Raw genomic sequence first — 21872 nt, forward strand, 5'->3', positions numbered from 1 at the left:
GTCCGTCGGCATACATGGGCCGATTAGCTGCCGAATCGGTCTAAGGGACCAATGTTGGCAGCTAGAATCGGCCCGTCTATGGGGACCTTAAGGTGAACTAAGGTGAAAAGGTACCCATACTCCAGACCTTAGGTAAAGGAGTAATCAGTAGATCATATCTAAAGAGTATAGGTACAGACTTCAGTCTCTAATGTTGGGCCTAGGTTGTCTTATTGTTCTGATAAGCAGTGTGGCATCATATATCATGTCAGTCCTTTACTATTGATCTACTATAAAGATATCTAGAATAACAGCTATAAAGAATGACAGAGATGCAGATGTTTCTTTGTGATGGAGCATCCTTAATACAAAGAAGAAGTGATTATCATTTTTTAGAATTTAAGAAAATTACAATTTCTTCACCATTCTACTGTATTTAACATTGAAGCCAAGCTGCGCTTCTTCTCTGCATGGCAACTATAAATACAGTACTGGCCCTTTTCAAAAAGCTCTGTACAATGCATGGATAATGTGCTATATATCCTGGCAAAGAGGCTTTTCTCTATCACAGGAATAAATGCTGCACATGATTTGCAAAACATTCACTGTATATTTTTCTTTCTAAACCCCCATTGTGGCAATCCCCTTACTCCCAACAGCCATCACTTATGGCACAATTCTTTCAGCAGGCTGTGCATTTCACACAGGTTTCACTGCTTTTGCATTTAGCCTTTTATTTTGTTTAAAACACTGTCTAAATAACATGAAATGACTACCAGGTACTGTTTTTGCAATTACGTGTGAGAAATAGCAAGGGTACTACCAGCAAATTGCCTTTCAACAACACAAGCACATCTTTTATTTTTATGTCCATCGTCTGGGATTAGCACCATTTAGCTACCTCCACAGAGACTGGACTTTTCTTTGACATAGCAGGTGCAGTATTTAAAGAAAAGAGAAGTGTAATTGCATGGCTTGATGGACAGACGAGACACAGGAGTACAAGCAATTCTCAGAAATAATCTAATGGTATAACAAAAGCACGCGTGTCGCTTGCATGGAGAGAGAAAGCTGATACAGGGGAGCTAAATCATTTTGGATAATCTGAAGGCTCATGCACCAATTGTTCCCTTGGAGTAAGTGGGAGGGTTATTAAGGAGAATATAGCCGCTCCGTTCTGAAAAGATCTTCTTTCAGAAGGTTTTTTTTAAGATATAGAACTTAGTTTTGTCTGATAAAGCGGTGGAACAAACATTACATAGAAGGGCTCGTTGTTACACTCAATGTGACTAAGAGAAAGTGACAGTGATAGGCAGTGCTTCATCTGAATAATTGCCAACTTTCCTTTCAATCCTGTGCTGGCACTGTGTAAAAACATTTCTTTTCCCTTATCCAGAAACTTGTTATCCAGAAAGCTCCAAATAATGGGAAGCTCATCTGCTACAGAATCTGAATAATTCTGAATTTTAAGCAATATTTCCTTTTTCTCTGGAATAATAAAACCATAGCTTGTAATTTTGATCCTAAGCTGCATGAATCCATATGGAGCTCCATGAAGCCCATTGGGTTTATTTCATGTTTAAATTATTTTTAGAGCTAAGATATGGAGATCCAAATTACAGATTTCTCTTGTCTGAAAACACCCTGGAGAAAGAAAGGCACCCTCAAGTGACTTTAATCGCTTACCCCGTATCCCGGGCTGGTGCCCCTGTACGGAGAAAACCGCACCAGCCCGGGGTAGCAGCGAGCGCTTCCTCTTTCTGGGTTCCCTACGCGCGCATGCGCAGTAGAGTGAATAGTGGAACTTTAATAGAAAAGTCGGATTTTAACTCTACTGCGCATGCGCCAACTGCTGGCATTTTCAGAAGCCGGAAGGAGGAAGCGCTCGCTACAGCTACCCCGGGCTGGTGCTGTTCTCTCCATACAGGGGCACCAGCTCGGGGTACGGGGTAAGCGATTAAAGTCACTTGGGGGTGCCTAACATTTTGGCACCCCTTTCCTTCTCCTTTAAGAATAAAAATCTGTTCAGTTAGCCCATAAAGGGTACCACTTCTTTATGCATCTTTCAGTGGAACATGGTACAACATTTATTTTAGTCCAAGCCAATGCTGAAACCAGTCTCTGACATGACCGCTGACTACTGATCATAACGCATGGAGAAATTATACATTTCCTAGGCATCAGAAGTAAACATCACATATATTGAGCAACATTCTGTAAGGTTTTGTAAGACATAAGCTTACATTTGTGGTACGTTTTCTAGTATAATATACCCCACACAAAGTAAAACACAGACAAGCCTGACAGGTTAAAAGGGGTAAACTATATGCTACCCTCATGATGGTCTGGATAAACTGATAAAGAATGACTGATTTACTTATTAGAGATTCATGTCTATATATATTCTGGTTTAAAGGTTCTCCGCAATGAAAACTGTGCCAAAGTAGTTATAGCTGTTTTAACTCATTCAGATTTATGAAGATATAAACATCAACACCTTCAGGCTGGCAGCAGCTATCACAGCATGCAGTTGGTACTTTTTATTGAGTATATTCATAGATTTCTGTTTGCAGCTGCAGCATGTGGAAACAAGACAAAGAACTGTATAGTCCTTCATTTAGCCATTTTAAAAGTACTCAAACAGTCCTACAATAGTCCTATGTAATTTTTACAAGTGCCTTATTGGAGCTCTTTATATAATTTAGAATGCATGAATGGTATTACAATTGGAGGGCAACTGTATAAATCCAATTATGTGATCTGCAAGCAGGACAATAAGATCACTATACAGATGTAGATCTATTCAAAAGCTGTCTAAACATGGGCCAGCCAAACACTATATAAAAGGGGTACCACAAATGTTTGGCCTATGTCGGCATAAATGGTATATCTGCCTTAGTCAAGAGACAAACCTTTTATTTTTTTAAATTTGAGGTGTCAGTTGACATCAGGGTTAGTTGAAACTCAATTATTCTCTCTCGGCTAGCTAGAATTTGACTCTCAGTAGGAAAGGCTGGTGTGGTCACTTCATCATTTCTGTTACTATTATACCTTGCACTATACATCCTCCACCATTAAACTTGCTTTAATATCTTATGTCAACACAGATAACCACTTGCCTTGCAATGTTTCTCAGTAACAGTCCCCAGGGTACACTAACTAGAGGTTTAGCCATATTCCCAGTAAAAGCATAAATGTGTCAATTAAAATGACTGAGCAGTGGCTAACATCCCTGATCCAGTTGTGCTTAAACTAAAATCAAGCCTTTAAGTGTGCTCTGGTGTACAGTATGCTGCAATATAATTATGAAATATTACTGGTAACAGGTTCTTGGCCTACAGCACAGACACACACATATGAGATAATACACCCCCTACTGTGAAAAATAAGTATTACAACTGTGACCATAGAAACCACTGTGATGCCAGCTTTAATTATTCTAACGATATTAAAGCAGAAAGTGCTAACTGCCGTCTAGCTGATAGGGTTACAGTACCCAAGGAAAACTTTGCTCAGGAAACTATATACGTATGCTGCCAAGGCTCAGATTTTTAGGCTTAATAATGGAGTTTAAAGGAGGAGCCCAGCTAATTACCCCAAAACACAACTGTCTATACACTACATTTAAGTTTTTTACTTAGTTTACTTTTATGTCCCAACAATGATAGAATGAAATTGACCACTTAAACACAAGCCACACCAAGTATAGTTCTGTGTTACCTAAGCAAGCATTATATGAAATTAGAAACTAGAAGCATCCCTGTTGTGTGATGTCTTCCTGCAGATCACTTCTCTTAATAAATTTCAGGGCTTTTTGGCCACTGACAAAAAACAGAAATGTGACTGAAGGTTAGCATCTAGCCATGTTTTGTTGTTTGCACTTACTGTATATCGACCATCAGTAGCTGCAAAGCTTGGAATTCAGTTTCCTGCAATCATTTTTTTAGCCTTCTCAAGGACAGATGGGGGAAGCAGGAGAAGAATTGCTTTGAAATATTGGGTTGTGTTAGTTTTAATTGTGATGCCTCCTGTGGGTATTTTATCAGTAGCTGAGAGGCCTCTGATTAAGTGCCATACAATGAATATTACATTACTAGTACATGGTATATTGTCAGTGAAAACATGCAAATAGATTGAATATGACTGTTGAATGTGTAAACTTAAGCTCTAGGCCTTTAAAGCCCTTGGCAATGCCGATGGTAGCTGAATGCAAATAGACCATAATATTATCATCAATCGGTTAGTATCATTTCAGCCTTGTCTCCCATGGCACAGTTTCTGTAGCTGTGCTGTACAGCAACATAGCTCCAAAGGCTTTTGAACTCACATGCCAATTCCATTTCATCCTTATAGGGGAATTCACAAAATATGTAGATTTTACTCTGGGGTAGCAACCCAAAGGAACCAGTTTTGGTTTCATCAGTCTTTCTGAGGTATTCAGAGCTAATTTCTGATTGGCTGCAATGCATTTCTATACCAGACCAGTGAATCAGTTCCTCTTGTACAGGCCAGGGTTTAATCCAGAAGTAAAAGATTACAAATGGTAAGCTATGTATAAAGGATTAGTATATTTTTTCTTATGAAGTCTTATAACTAATTCTCTATTTTTGTCCCTGCCTCACACTGTGCATAGTTATATTTGGTGACCTTTTTCCATCTGCAGGATGCTGTGCTCCAGATATATTTAGAATTGAAATCACTATAATTTGATTTAGCAAATGCGGAACACAGACACAACCTCATTTCAAGTTAATGGGACAGATATTGTGTTGCTCTGCTCTGAATGTTCAGGCAGAACATGTTTAACCCTGAACAACTCAGCAACAAGGACATTTATTTTGAATGTCACTGTCTAATTGCCACCGTAAGCACTGATTAAGCTATTTCGTGTCAGGTTGGCCAGATAGTAATCCACTGACTTAAAAGAGCATTCATCCACATCAGAATGCTAGTCTACTGGCAGGTTAGAAGAATAGCAACAGCAATTACATTTCTTAGTTTTCCATTTAGTGAGTGTTTCTGTGTGCGGATGGCACTTAAATAGTTCTGCTGTGCTGAAGCCAAAAGTATATTATTATATGGACTGACAGTAAGCAAAAACGTAAACACTGCAAATGGCTTCGGCATCAAATAAACAAGACCATGAAAGGATAAGGTTTTGGATTTAATAGTTTCCAAAGCAAAACACAAGGTTGAGGGGGGCCAGCACCAAGACTTCCCAGTCATGCACCATTCGATAAAGGGCTATATGAAAAATAATGAGGACCTATATTGCTTAGTTAGGAGGGCCTCTTCCTCAAATGTCCCACAATATTAGCCCCACTCATTAGTACCTGTGATGGCACATGGGGAGGTCTGTCACCAGCTGTTGCAACTGCGAGTGACAAAGCACCAGCAATAATGTAAATCGCAGGTGGGAGAATCGCTGCACTTTCCAAAGCTTCCTCGTAAGGAAACCACACAACTTTGGAAGACAACAGTATGCTGGCACAGCTATAGCACAGATTTATATTACTTCCTAACCTAAACATAAACTGGGCATACACAGGTGGATAAAAGCTGTCAACTCCAGATCATATCCAGGATTCTCAGGGGGTATCAGGGGGTATTTCCTGGCCAATATTTGCAAAGGCAGGTTTGATGCTGTTCTCCCTCCATCCTTCCTATCCCACCCCACCCCCATTATAAGTCAATCACTGGCCATGGGACCAAAGATCAGATCAATATGATTAGAATCCTTCATCAAAGGTACAAAGTTGCCTGCAGTAGGAAACTTCGGAAGGCCTAAGAGATGTGTAGGCCTTTCCACCAGTGACTCCTATTGTTGCTGGTGGAGAGAAATTTTGGAGCATTTTTGACATAAGCTTTAACATTCAGGAACCTGGACCAGCAGTTCTAGTCATACACTGAGGGAGACAGAAGATGAGTTACTGAAGGAGACAAAGTATTTAGTTAACTAATGTACGTTTAGATGGTAAGCTCTTACAAACAGGGCCTTGTGACAACAATTCTTGGCTTTTTTCTCTTTGTTGCCATTGTGTTTCCCAACAGCAATGACCCACACAATATGTATAAAAATAATTAAGAAGCACTTACAAATAGGCCTAGTTTTTGACTCTTTGAGAAGGGCAGTTCACCTTTGAAAACACTCTGATTTAAAGGGGTGTTTTACCTTTACGTTAACTTATAGAACATCCAATTCTAAGCAACTTTTTATGTTGTCCTTACTAAATAATTTTTTATAGTTTTTTAATTATTTGCCTTCTTCTATCTCTTTCCAGCTTTCAAAGGGGGTTACCGACCCCAGCAGCAAAAAACGATTGCTTTGTGGGGGCTACAATTTTATTGCCATTGTTACTTTTCAGTACTTATCTTTCTATTTAGGCCCGCTACTATCCTTATTCCATTCTCTCTTTCAAACCTCTTTTAGGTTGCTAAGGTAATTTGGATAGCAGCTACAATTCAACACTGGACAGTTGCTGAACAAAAAATGAATACCAATTGAAAATTGTCTCAGAATATTACTCTCTATATCGGTGATCCCCAACCAATGGCTCGTGAATATGTTGCTCCCAGTGACTTAAAAGTAGGTGTTATTTTTACATTTCTTCAATGAAGACAAGTTTTTGTTGCATAAAAACCATATGTACTGCCAAACAGAGCCTCCTGTAGGCTGCCAGTCCATTTGGGGGTATCAATAGCCAATCACAGCATGTATTTGGCACCCCCAGGAACTTTTTGTGTGCTTGTGTTGATCTCCACCTTTTTTAAAAATGAGGCTCACAGGTTAAAAAGGTTGGGGACGCCTTCTCTACATTATACTAAAAGAAAACCAAAAATAACAACTGTTTTTAATAGGGTTTCAGAATCAGTGCCATTTATATAGCATATCAATGGCTGCATTTTAACATAGTATTCAATTTGTGGCAATTATATGCATTTAAATAAATGCTCGGCAAAACCCGTCTCTCTTCATTTGCTGGGGTTGAGTAGTTTTGCCTGAACTATGAATACACATTTTATACTGCTTGGTAGAAGACATGAGGCATCCTGTGACTATAAAAGAACATAGATTTTCATGTGAATGCTTTTAAATAACCTGCAAACATTATTGGGGCCTTTGTCTCCATAGGCTGCTGAAGGGAATGGGGAATGAGGGAGTGAAGGGAAGTGCAATCAGTAACAGATGTCTCTTTTCACACTTCATGCAGCTTTAACAACGTGCGATTTTTCACCAGCGAATATTTTATGCCTGCAATTAAAGTTACAGTACTAATGGCGCAAGGTACAGTGAGCGCACAGTATACTCACCCTTGAGATAACCTTTCCTGGGTGTTCTAAATTGTTTGCGTTATCATTTTTATGCTACATTAGACATTCTCTCACAAATCCCCACAGTCTTGACAGCAGAGCAACAATATGCACATACAGCCTCACTCCTCTGAGAAAAGAAGCAGATTAACTGCTGAAATTCCTGTAATTCAGCCCTCTGCTGTAATGAGCAGCTCTTGATAATATACATTAGCGGTAACTTGGTAACCAAATCTATTAACAACCTTTAATTAGACTTGAGAATTGTAGAAATGTAGTAATAAAGTGGCAATGTGCAAGCACGGGAAAAGAGTTCAAATGTTTTATGTAAATACATTTGACCTTTTCTAGCACTTCTATAACAGGTTCTTTATTTGTATTTAGAGTAATTTAACTCCTTGGCTGCTGGGGCTGTGATCTTGCTGCGCCATGGGGTGCCTGACAACACTTGTGAGCAATAGATCAAAAAGTGACCCAAAAATGAAACTTTCTATGTCTCTGACAGCCCTCGGCATAGAATTTATGAACCACTTGAGGCAATCAGTAAATGATTAGGAAAAGACAGAATATAAGATGGGTCCACCAGAATTGCAGCCAGAACTTTTACAACTAGAACAAAACATTTCAACTACACAAAAACACATTACATGTTATATACCTGTATAAAAATGCAGAATATTCCCTAGATCATAAATCTTAAAGAAAGAGATAATCCCCTTTACCTCCAATATCAGCTGGTATTTGCATGTAAATATGCATCTTGCTCATAATAATTGATAGAGTAGCCTCTGCCATAAAAATAATGCAGTAGAACTTTGTTAATTCTAATATACATTGTACTTCTATCTTGCAGTAAGGCTATATTACTTCCTCTAATATACCAACCATATATAATAAAAGGGACAATGTTTGCCCAGAACCAGTAACCCATAGCAACCAATAAGATGCTTGCTTTCCAACAGGTGACCAGTAAACGTTACCTACTGATTGGTTGCTATAGGTGATAAGAAGAGTGGCAAACTTTGCTCCTGATATTACATAATCCCCAATAATTATGACTTACATATATATGGGGCAATGACCCATGACCAGCAAGAAATGTGCCATGTATCTACAGTTATTTTAATTTTCTCTCCACAACAAAGCATTTCAGAACACAACTTTACAGCATAAAGCAGGGGAAATGCATCAGGCCAATGTAAAGGTCAGGGATTGTTCTCAATAAGGACCACCAAAACCCCTTTACATATATCCCTCCAGGCTTGAAATCATATATCTCAATTACAGCTTTGTGAAGATGGGAGCCAGTAGTTGGCTAACAGGGCTACTTCCTCCTGGCCATGAGACTTGTTTGGGCAGAAGCCTATAAGATATGTTTTACAAAGGAAATAAATAATGTAGAAAATCTACTGAGGCAAGCACTGGCAGGCAAGTACTGACTTTATCTGCAGGAAAACAAGTTGTGCAAAAGGCAGGAATAATAACTTGAACAAAACAATATCTTGGCTTTATTAAATGCAGTTTACAGTATGTGAGATTGTTAAAATTAATTAATGGGCAGCATGACAGTGCTATGGTTAGCCTTGCAGCCCTGGGTTCAGTTTCTGCATTAGGCATTTACTTGTTCTCCCCGTGTTGAGTGCATTTCCCCCCGGTACTCTGTTTTTCTCCAAACACCACACTCCAAAAATCATACAGGCAGGTTAATTGGCTCCTGTAAGAACTGATGATAGGAACCTTAGACTGTAAGCTCCACTGGGACAGGAACTGATGTGAATGATGTATAATCTCTGTAAAGCGCTGAGGAATATGTTGGCACTATACCAATAAAATATCATGTTCATAAATGTAACCTTTTAGTAGAAAGGATCTAGTACAGAACAGCAGTGAATTACGCACAGTATCTATTTGGTAATCACTGAATTACAGGGGCACAAGCACAGAAACAGTCTGCTCATGCCCAGCCAGATATCAAGCAAATAATACATGTATTTGAAAGAGAAAAACAGTGACATTGGCCCAGATATGGGACACTCAGATCTGTGAGTAATCTATTAGTGTTACCCAGTTCTGTCGTGCAGTTTGTGCTATTTTGGTCGGTAATTATTAGCTGCTGTAAAAGAAGTGTCTTTTGCGTTAACCACTGAAACAATGAAAATATACTTTCCTCATGGTTCTATCTATCAATATAAAATAACTATTAAAAAAACACAGGGCAGCACTATGGATACTTTTTCTGAAACCTTGCAGGATAGTAAACCTTAATATTATCACTATGCAGTTTCACATGAAGCTGCATCTTAGGGCTCTGGCGATTTCCATCCGCCGCATATGCCATCCCACCGACGATTTACATTTTGCCTGGTGGGATGGCATTTCGGGGAGATTAGTCGCCTGCGAACAGGGAGATTTGTCGCGGGCGACTAATCTCCCCGTGTGCCAAAACCATTAAAGCCTTGGCATCTCACAAAGGAGGCAAATACAGTCCAATATACAAGAATGAATGAGGCTAATTATGTTATTGAAATCTTTATTTTTGTAGAAAGCTCCTTACTATTCTTAGGGGCTGATTTACTAAGACACGATTTCGAATCCGAATTGGAAAAATTCCGATTGGAAACGAACATTTTGCGACTTTTTCGTATTTTTTGCGATTTTTTCGGCGTCTTTACGATTTTTGCGTAAAAACGCGAGTTTTTCGGCGTCTTTACGAAAGTTGCGCAAAGTCGCAATTTTTTCATAGCGTTAACACTTGCGCGCAAAGTCGCGCCTTTTTCGTAGCGTTAAAACTTAAAAGGCGCGACGTTTCGTGCAAGTTTTAACGCTACGAAAAAATCGCGACTTTGCGCAACTTTCGTAAAGACGCCGAAAAACTCGCGTTTTTACGCAAAAATCGTAAAGACGCCGAAAAACTCGCGTTTTTACGCAAAAATCGTAAAGACACCGAAAAAAATCGCAAAATTACCGATCATTACGAAAAAAACGCAATCGGACGCATTCGGCCCGTTTGTGGGTTAGTAAATGTGCCCCTTAGTGTTCCACACATGGTATACCTTTTTATGCCTGATATGAAGGAAGCCCCAGTGATTTATCCTAATTTTTATATTCTTTTCTGTTGACATGTCTCTGGAATTCCCACCTACATCCTAAAGATCCATACCTTTCTTTCTTTCTAAAGATTCATACCTTTCTTTCTTTCTAAAGATTCATACCTTTCTTTCTTTCTAAAGATTCATACCTTTCTTTCTTTCTAAAGATTCATACCTTTCTTTCTTTCTAAAGATTCATACCTTTCTTTCTTTCTAAAGATTCATACCTTTCTTTCTTTCTAAAGATTCATACCTTTCTTTCTTTCTAAAGATTTATACCTTTCTTTCTTTCTAAAGATTCATACCTTTCTTTCTTTCTAAAGATTTATACCTTTCTTTCTTTCTAAAGATTTATACCTTTCTTTCTTTCTAAAGATTTATACCTTTCTTTCTTTCTAAAGATTTATACCTTTCTTTCTTTCTAAAGATTCATACCTTTCTTTCTTTCTAAAGATTTATACCTTTCTTTCTTTCTAAAGATTTATACCTTTCTTTCTTTCTAAAGATTCATACCTTACTTCATGAAGACCTATTCCTTCAAGTATGGCTTGGTCAGTTAAGCAGACATTCCAGTGGACCTAAATCTGGGCTTTAGATTGTAAACTGGACTCCCATTACCCTGCTTGCTTTAATCAATGTCCTTTGTCTGTTCATTAGCTCTAAGTCTCTTACATTTCTTCTACTTTTATTATTATTATCAACTGCTGTCTGATTTTTGTTGATATAAAAATAATCAGGAAGAGGACACAGGAACATAGCATGGGAATCAAACCACGGACTCTATAGTGGTAATGTAATGGATGATTTTAAATATGATACTTGTCTAGTAACCCAAAGAAACCAATCAGCAGGCAGCTGATCTGGTAGCTATTGGTTACTAAATGCGGACAAACTTAATGTATGAGTCAAAGTTATTTACTTAGCCAATTAGCAACTTCAGAGCAGCTTATTTTAGATCCCGAGGAATTATTTTCACAAAAAAGCTAAACCTACAATCAATGATATGCCACAAGACAGAGGTAATTCTTATTCCTTTTCTTTTTTTATAGTGTTGATCAATTTTCTCTCTCATTTAACAGTACTATAGAGTTCTTAGGCATTTCCTTTTCTCACACACAAAGAATATAAAGCTGTGTTAGCACATAAAACCTTCCCAAGGATAAATCAATTAGTAGTCTTTTCCTACAAAACTTGGGTCAGTTTTCCCAATTCTACTAAATGTAAAATGTCCTGCATTCTACAGACGGGTCTTATGTAAGCAAACACCATTTAATTGCTTCCAAAGAATTCACAGTTTTAAAGGGAGGATCAATGTTGTGTTTTTATACAATTTTCCATGTTCTGGGAGCTGTTATTGCTGCCTGTGGGAGTTACACATGGTATAGAATTTAGCACAATACCAAACAACTTTGCAAATTAGACCACCCATACTTTAAGGTGGCCATACACGAGCAGATCCGCTCGCTTGGCGATGTCGCCAAGCGAGCGGATCTTCCCCCGATATCCCCACCTACGGGTGGGCGATATCGGGGACCATTTAGGTAAAAAAAATAATAATCCGATCGTTTGGCCCTGGGGCCAGACGATCGGATTATGTGGGCGGCAATGGGGCAGTCGGATCGGGGACCGCATCAACGAGCCGATGCGGTCCCCGATCCGACCAGATTTTCTAACCTGGCCGATCGAGATCTGGCCAATTTCAGGCCAGATATCGGTCGGCCAGGCTGATCTGCTCTCCCCATAGACGGGCCGATTAGCTGCCGAATCGGTCCAAGGGACCGATATCGGCAGCTATAGTCGGCCCGTGTATGGCCACCTTTACACTATCACAACATATTAGCTTTACAAATATGAAGGGTTCAGCAATAAGAAATCATTTATTGTACTGAACACAAAATACTAAAATACACACATGCATATTTTTTCAATAGTCACTTCTATTCCCAGGGTATTGCAGCTGGGAACTATGGTCCCTAATACCCCATGGACAAACCACCTAACCAGTGGTGGCCCAAAGAACCAAGAAACCAGTCTGTGCTAAGAGATAAATCTCAAGTCTGTGCTAAATGATAAGTCTCAAGTCATAACTCAGGCAAGGGAAGGAATCAGCTGGCTTTGAGTTATGGCTGAGTTGGAACACAGTAGGATCAGAGCTACATCAATGCACAGTGGGTTATGTTTTTTCTAAATGGAATATTCAATTGTTGTTAAAAGACCATTTGCCAAGAGTCTACAACTACAATGTTGCCCAAAATGGAGCCCTTCGATTAGGAATGCTGCTCAGTTTGGCTCTCCAGCCTCTTTGATAAGATTTAGGGTTTAGTTATCCTTTAAGCAAAGAGCAGCAGGCAGCACTGGCATTGATAGCTGTTTCATTACTGGTTCTTGGCATGCCTTTAGCCTAAAAGTAAGTTCCAAAGAAAATAAGTGTCTGCATATCTAGATACAGATCTGCTCTAGAAATGCACAATGTGTCATTTGTTTTGCATGTATATTATTTCTCATGTTTGTTTAGGATTATATAAATGTTCCTATTATGTGTTTATTTGATTACAGGACGCAGTGTCATGGAAAGTACATATGTATTATGTTAGTACCAAACTTTAATATATTTAAGCTTTAATGTCTAGTTCTAGATATTAGTTATAGAGCTGCAATACAAGACATCATTTAATGTCAAATATCCTTTACTCTGTTGCTGCTTTTAAACATGTTTAATTCTTTGATACTTTATGATTAAATCCTGACTGGCAATGATGACATTTTTTATAATCCCATCAAAAATCTGTTTACATTACCTTTTATACTTCCCTAAATCTTGTGCTTTGGGCATGAGAACATAATCCAGCAGTGAATCCATAATATTGCTATCATTCCAACAGGATTGCCAAATCTGTATCAGAGATTTGCTTGAAGGAACAGTGTAACGTGACCTATTTTTCCTAGTGTACTTAGAAACAAAAATGATGTCAAATAAGAAAGGTGCCAAAATGTTCCCTTCCTATAGTACTAATGGTAAATTATTACTAATAATAACATAAAATATACAAACATAAGCAGTACATTCTACTCATGTTAATATACAAACCATAAACACATTGAATACATATTCCTTGTAGATAATTAAAAGTTTTATCAGTATTATACAGTATTATCAATGGAAAATGATTAATCAGAGTGCATCTTATTATGGTTCATTACATAACTGCATCTGTTATGACTGACTGGGGGAATTTTTCAATATAATATCTCCTATGGATTTAAACATGTAAATTTTAAAAAGAAGGAAATTTTCTTTTACTGGATAATTTGCTGCCTGCTAAACCCATGAAATTGATAAAAAATGCTGAGCAGGGCTCAGCCATATTGCCACATATGTTATGAGACATTGCTTAATGACAGGGGAGCATTACTCCAGCATCACAGATAATAAGACTATACTACAACATGATGTTTTAAAGTACAACTTAGCATTGCCAAGCTAGCCAGAGGTTTAGCACTATCAAAGCAGTGCACATACATTATGGTTAGAGTGTATGCACTTTTAGCTACAGCAGTCCCTTGCTGGGGTCTTATCCTCAGATGACCAATTCATGAGTGATAACTTCAATGGCTATATGAAATATAAGTGCAGTACAAGTCTTGGGGCTATGAAACATGTGGCACTGGAACTCACAGTAGTCTGTTACTGTATGTCACGGCATCCCATGAAGACATTCAGCTTATGGCACACACTGTCGGCCTTCTTTTAACTCCATCAATGATATACAGGCATGTGTACCTTTACAGCTGGAGAGCTGCCTGTTGGACATCCATGGTTTATACTACACTGCCTCCTGAATAGTTGGCTTTCTTCAATGCCTTGGGTCCCCTTTTCTTTAACTCTGCCTCTTTAACTGTGCCCCCAAAGATGCCCCAGTAGCCCCCCATCTTCTTTTCTGCTGATTCACTGCACATGCTCTGTGTGCTCTGTGCTGCTGTCACTTACTGAGCTTAGGGACTCACAATATACTGTATATATATATAGACTAGAAATGTCACAATATAAGGTTGATTAGTAATTAATACAGATAATTACTACATGGCAGCTCTGAAACCAGTGCAACTAACTCTAAACTTACATTTTGATAAAGCTGCCCCTTACTGTACCATACATAGAAATGCTTGATCAAACATCCATTTTATCAGTGCTGACAAAATTTGCCTGACACAGTCCAAAATCCTCTTCCCCAGCCCCTTTATTGAGCTTTGCAAGCGTATCATTCCTGTAGCAGGGACCTGTTCACTGTATTTGCATTCAATTACAGTTAACAGGTCCCTGCTACAGGAATTATACAGACCTGAATATTGCATGACTTTGTGTCCTACAGCCGGAGAGTATGAGAGCAGGTCAGATTTTCTTAGTACCATGCTAAATTAGTGACACTTAATATTTTATAGTGCTGAACCCACATTTTATGGTTGTTCAGGGATGTCCCCCTCCTTGATCTGCTGCACAGTTTATTACATCAGCAGGTAAGATTCGGGGAAATGTAGTTTTCAGGAACTGGGGGCTATAAGTTGAGTGTGAGAAGATCTGGATTGTGCAGCAGTTTCCTGTCACACAGACAGCTGTATTTTCTCTTCCCATGCCCAGGACTATAAATATTCATTCAACAAATTGATCCTGTATTAGAGTAAATGTATTGGTTCATATAATTATCATGTGTATTTTCAGACAATTAATACTGACTTGTTTACTGGTTGGTGTGAAGCAACTTCCTTTTTACAGAAAGTAACTAAATTCACATGCAATGTGTACTCCCTGGGTGTCACACAAGCGCCAGGGGGAGGGGCATCTCTGTCTCCCAGTCAGCTGCTGAAATGCATTTTGGGATTTTCTATGCCTGTCAAAGAGCCAAATACTGCTAAAATATTAATTTCTCATTTCACAGGTGGCATTGGCTTAGATTCCTGGTTATGCAAAATATGAAACTGATTGGATTACTTTTCAGTGGAAAGAGTCAGATGCTTCTGGTCCTACTTAAAAAATGTAATTTATGGAATGCCTGAGGGATGGAAAGGATAAGCAGTGTGACCAAAGTTGTTGGAAATTAGGTTAAGCAACTTCAAAGGCAGCACGGGACTAAAACCTTTAGTGCCCCATCTGCATTATTTTCAATTTTGTTATTATTTTAAGGCCTCGCTCGGATACTGGATTTTCAGGACATTTTCCGTGACAGTCTATGGATCATAGTTTTTCTGGGGCACAAAACAGATTTGCTGTACAAGGGATTGAAACATGCTTGTAAAACTCACAATGGGTGCTGGTGAGTTGATGCAGAGAAGGTTTCAGGAAGAGAAGGCACAGAGATGTTACATGGGATCAAGTGTGTCTCAAAATGTGTAACATTACACTTGCAAATCAGACTTGGCCTAGGTAACTGCAGACAGAATGTCAGCTGTATGAAAACTTTTTTATTATGGGCATATAATACACAGAGTGCCCAATTGAGCCAGAACTCCATGTATTCTGGCTGCTTAGTCTGGCTCTGATTGCTACTGATTAGTTCTGCAAAATTCTTAACTATATATGGCTTTTCTTAATAAAAATGCATCCAACCAATAAAGTTACATGATTCACCTAATCCTATTCATCTTGTGAATGTGTGGAGCTTCAAATAAATGAGCCAGTTACTGATTTGTTCAACCCCAGAGCTGAGAGCTGCTGCTAAGCAGAGCCATGGAGCAAACTAGTAGTAGTTGCTAACTACTATTCGTACCAGCTACACATATGGTTCTAGTGAACAGAGATAGGTGAGATATCAAGAAGTCTTTTTACAGTATAAGAGGGATTGATTTTATTCTGGTGCAATATAATAAGCGCCGTTGGTGCAGAATGATTTAGATGTATAAAACTTCTAGTGATTTTGTTTCATTTCCAAGTATTGCTAAAACACTGGGCACTTCATTGCTGGAATAATAATAATCACATTAAACATTTAATGGTGTAGTAAAGTGATATACACAGAATACATTGTGATGGTATATGGCAACAAATATGAGTGCATTAACATTTCCCCATGAGTGAGCATTGACTTGAATGCCATAAACCATTCAAGTCAATGGGAAAAAATTAGGAGGCCAATAATTTGTGGCAGTAAAGAGGGAAATGGATAATTGCCATACTTTTCCACAGCACTTTCAAGCGACTGGTAGATTTTATCCCTGAATGTGGCGGGGGGAATAATACACTTCAGAAAATAAGCTGTTTTTTTACATGTCTGTGCCTGTTGTTTTTAAATAGGCCCCTATAGGTCCCCTTTACAGGGCCAATGCACAATCCTATATTCAGGCATTGAAAATATGAGAGCTAGAAAACAAGAACAATCAATTAAAGAAACCTCATTAAAGGAAACTATACCCCCAGAATGAATACTTAAAGGAACAGTAACACCAAAAAATGAAAGAGTTTTAAAGTAATAAAAATATAATGCACTGTTGCCCTGCACTGGTAAAACTGGTGTGTTTGCTACAGTAACACTACTATAATTTATATAATAAGCTGCTGTGTAGCCACGGGGGCAGCCATTCAAGCTGGAAAAAAGGAGAAAAGGCACAGGTTACATAGCAGATAACAGATAAGTTCTGTAGAATACAATAGTGTTTTATCTGTTATCTGCTATGTGCCTGTGCCTTTTCTCCTTTGAATGGCTGCCTCCATGGCTACATAGCAGCTTATTTATATAAATTATAGTAGACTTTCTGAAGTAAACACACAACTTTTACCAGTGCAGGGCAGCAGCACATTATATTTTAGTTACTTTTATACACTTTCATTTTTTGGTGTTACTGTTCCTTTAACCAACAGCTAGTTGGTTGATGTTACCTAACGTATGTGTGCCTTTGGATAGTTTGTGTGCACCATCAATCCTATGGTCCCAGGGGGCGGCCCTTAATACATAAAATAGCAATTTTCTATTTAGAATTACCCAATAAGACATACTACTCAAAAAGTATATTTTTATCAAAATGGTTATTAATGGTTATAAAAATGGTATTAAGCTGACGCAGGGTTTTACATATGAGCTGATATATTTTTATAGAGGCCTACATTGTTCAGGGGTATAGTTTTCCTTTAAATCTTCCTATTTCCAATACACCCTTAGAGTATATAAGAACATAAAATGTTGCAAATCAGATACAGCATACAAATGCCTATTGTAAATGGTAATTAACCCTAACATTGTTGCTGCTTTTGTTTTTTTTTTTACTTTAAGGCTCGTTAACAATTACGATTAGTTAAAAGTAATACTTGGCTGTTAGTATCACTACAATGTGCAAAAATAATTCCCTTTTCTGTGGTTGGGAAGGCTTGTTTAATAGGCCAGTGGAATGTTCTGATTAACGCAGACTATATTTTGTAATGTGCCACAAATTCAAGCGAATCTCTGTGACTAATGCGGAATTAGAACTAAGCAGTCTAGCCATGGGAGGTAGATTTCTATCACATTTGCTTAACACATAGGAAAAACTCATTCTTTCTGAAATTTTAAGGTTGTTCCCAACTATTGCTTCAATTATTTTGTTCAAGATGAAATGTCAACAGGTCAAGCTCAAAGGCATGTGGGTTTATGCTACTTCAATACACCGGCTTCATCTGTGTCATACTTCTCTGCAGTTCAGCTTTCGATTAAGCAGCTGTACAATTAAAGAAAAGTACTGCATTTTTTAAAAAATGTTATTTTTTTTGCTGAAGTTGTAAGGTGCATGATTACCCCAATCAGCAAAAGCAACCTTGCTAAGAATTATATTAAGAAGTCTAGCAGGGAATTAAATAAGCAAGCACAAGCAAATTGCCCTATTGTACCGAACAAGCCTATTATATAAAGCCATTATTTTGGCTCAGGGCTGACTAAACCTTTTATATGTTGTAAAAAGGTAGTTTTATTTTCACCATAAAATCACTCTTAGTGGATTTAGGCATTTGCAAAAAATTAAAAATTGATTTGAACGGATTGTCAGAAAAATACGGCAAATAACTTTTTGATGTACTTCAAAGCCCAGAGTAATAGCAGTGGTCAGTAATTTAAATGTATGCACTTGGCTAACATAAGGACCTGATTGGTTCACTTACAGAAGGTAAAGTGAAACGCAATATTTCTTTATTAGCAACAATATCAGTGCATTTATATATATATCAGGGATCACCATCACGATGTGGCTCACAAGTTGGCTATAGCTCCCAGAGTCAATTATGATCTAGAAGTTACATCCGTAGTGTGTATATAGGGCAACAAATTGGCTAAGGCAGATGCTGCGACTATGGGTATAGCAAGGCTAGATGGATTCATTGGAATGGATTAACGCTGTATCATTTTTTTAATTTTTATACAGATATTGCCACAGTCCTGCCGCCACTTGGCCTGGCTAGTCTGCCAGTCATCTCTTTGTTACTTACTCTTTTTACAAGGTCTGGTATTATTTTTTGATCTGCAGGCTGGTCTGGAGACAAACATAATTCCGTTTCCAAGCGATATTCTTCATTGTTAAGATCACTGGTCGGATTTCTGAAGAGAATGATATATATATGCATTACTCATGGGAAATCAAATAAGAAACAAAAGCCTGGCAAACACAATTAAGTTAAATTTGACTGAATATAATGTTGTTATTGTTAATCCGTGCATGACTTAGAGCATGATAATTACTAATGTAATTGAAAAATAAGAGAGACTTCCTGCCTTTCATATCCTTTCCATATCTTGAGAGCTATGGTGTACAAGGCATTTTGATACTGAGTAGTGGTCATCAAATATCTAGTCTCCCTGTTGGGTCACTTCAAACTGAAAGAAATAAAAATAATTAGCCTTTAGAATAGTGGTTTATAGATTTTTTGGCTTCAGCCCCATTTTGAATCCCAAAATTTGCCTTCAAGATATGGTACCCTTAGTCACTGCTTTGAAACTCTTAGTCATTATACCCTAATGGTGAGATGGCTACCCGTTGCTATAAAAATCCAATCTCCAATCCCAGTTCTTTAGCTGCCTATGATTAAGTGCGCAAATGCACGAAACGTGTCAGGCACTTTTTTTTCTTAAGATGAAGAAATAAAGACCGTGTTTTTGGCAGATTCCTTCTGTCCGGTGTGTTCGATGTTCCTTTCAACATTGGTGTTTTCTCCCCTCAGCTGCGGGTTCAGGGCCTTGAGCACCCGGACCATTACTGGACAACAGTGAGCACACACATTTCTCTCGGTTGAATTTTGCTTCCTTATCAGATTGGGATCGTATATTGAGCGATAGGCTCGGGGTTTATACACCCAAGTCTTAATTAACTATTTGGTATGTGTCGTTTAGCTTTTGCAACACGCTAAAATGAATCCCATTCTGTCTATTTATTTATTTACTTTATACTTATTTAATGATAGACTCTATGTCCCTGAGAAATTATTCTGTGTTTAGTTGTTAGGGTTTTTGTTTATAACTCATTTATTTCTGCTGTAAAAATTAAGCTGTTTCTACGACAGGGAAGTGCAGAAAGTCTACATTACTATCTAATAATGGGTTAATCTTAAGAGAAAATCAGACTTTTCATCTGATAAAACTTGGACAGAAGCATAGAAGCTACAGAACCCTCGTTTTAATCTTCTGGAAAAGCTCTACAGCATGGTTATTTTAATTAATTCCCTTTTTTTTTTTTACTTGTGGGTGGCATCCATATTTTGTCACTTTTAACTGCTCCCATGGCTGCTGGTGCAAGGTGGCACACCTGCGGGTCATGTCTACTTCAGTAAGTGCAGACCATTTATTCACTGCCTGCCTTATTAAATTGAGGTTTATGGGGTTGGGGGTTGTTCTATCACAAATTTCTTTGGGTAGTTGAGGTCCACCAATGAAATCTATGCCCAGGGCCATATAGGTTCCATATTAACAAACTAAATGCAGGATTGTGAAACAGCCTGTCAAAATAACTTTCTGAGGCACCTGACATGGCGCTGTCTACTTTCTTTCTTCTTACCCCTACATTTTTTGTTAAGGCCTTTGTGCTGACAGACCATTCATACCAAAAACCAAACAGAGTGAACTATCTTGTTTGGCTCTAGTTCAGCTGACCCACTGCTCCCACCAGTGACAAATGTTTTTTGATAAAGGACATTTTCATTATATGACAATGGGGCAAGCCACATTAAAAGAATTATGGTTGGGAGGGGCTAAATTTAAGATGCAGAGAAGTACAAACAAAATGATCTTTCTTATGTTACACCTTTGCTGGCCATTGAACTATAATTGTCTTCCTATTTAGGCCCTCCTCTATTCAAATTCCTGTTTAAAACCACTGCCTGGTTGCTAGGGTAAATTTGAGTTTAGCAACGAGATAGCTTATGAAAGTCCAGACTGGAGAGCTGCTGAACAAATGCTAAATAATTCAAAAGCTGCAAATAATAAAATGAAGACCAATTGCAAATTGCCCCAGAATAGCAATCTCTACATTAAAAGTTAATTTCAAAGTTTACATGCTCACACTGTGCCACGAAGAATAGGAAACCCTTAAATCAGCATACTGTTATTTGGTATTACGCTCAAATGCATAAAATACTCCATAAAAAGACATTTTCTGCAATAGCAGCAAATGCCCAACTCTCACCTGATATTTTTCTGCTTGTGGATTGAACCCTAGCTATGTTCTGATAGGAAATCCTTCATCTGGGAGCGATCAAGATTCTTATTTCCTTTGTAACAAGTAGAACAGCTATAGCAATTTATTTTTCAGATCTGTGATGCAGTTACCACTTCTTAAAAGAAAAATCACTATAGCTACAAGGAACAAACCATTTTGTTAGCTTCTTGCCTGGTTACAGACAAAACCTGCGTGTTTGTTACAAGCACTACACACTGCATAACAAATATATTGCATGTGAGCAGGTACAAACCTAAGCCTTCTGGTTGGCAGCAGGTACACTATGAACATGATGAATATTTATCGTCTGTTTTATGATATTTAGCAGCCAAAGTACATTAAAATGTGCACCAACACATGTTATAAAGCAAGTGAGATATTGTCATTTTATAAATACAAATAGATACAGTCAAAAGCAAGGAAAAATATTGCATATGCTCCCTCTCACAGATAAATCCAAACACATGGATTTTTCTAGAAAGTCTACTTTAAATCAGCATAGATATCCCCCCCCCCCCGCCCTTTAATTACATTATTTATCTTTTTGTGAAACATAACAAGAGAGCACTGTACAGGTTACATGCTGGTGCATCCCACTGAGTATTCACGTACATGAAAATTCTTTTCTATTCATTATGCTTCATCCAGGGTCATATACTGTGCATTAATGAGACATGTCTTAGGGCACTTCCTGGGGTTTTAATGACCACTTGGGAGAGATAACAGCCAAAGCTAAGCCTTGTGGCCGTGTGCTCCAGCTGATTATAAGTGTTTCTCATTGAAGTGATTATGAGTCTTTCTGCAGAAACAGACTAAATATGCATATCTTGAATA

The 21872-nt window shown here is 38.1% G+C and overlaps 1 protein-coding gene across 2 annotated transcripts in view; it reads right to left on the bottom strand.

The window, feature by feature from the left end:
* The window catches only part of rftn1 (raftlin, lipid raft linker 1), a 189697-nt gene that overhangs the window by 86786 nt on the left and 81039 nt on the right, over positions 1 to 21872 (bottom strand). For both annotated transcript variants that reach the window (XM_031903189.1, NM_001113084.1), the window contains exon 4: positions 18820 to 18928. In XM_031903189.1, coding sequence (XP_031759049.1) covers positions 18820 to 18928 — 109 coding nt within the window. The remainder of the gene's footprint in view (positions 1 to 18819; positions 18929 to 21872) is intronic.

The sequence above is a fragment of the Xenopus tropicalis genome, chromosome 6 (assembly GCF_000004195.4).
Source record: "Xenopus tropicalis strain Nigerian chromosome 6, UCB_Xtro_10.0, whole genome shotgun sequence".
Lineage (NCBI taxonomy): Eukaryota > Metazoa > Chordata > Amphibia > Anura > Pipidae > Xenopus > Xenopus tropicalis.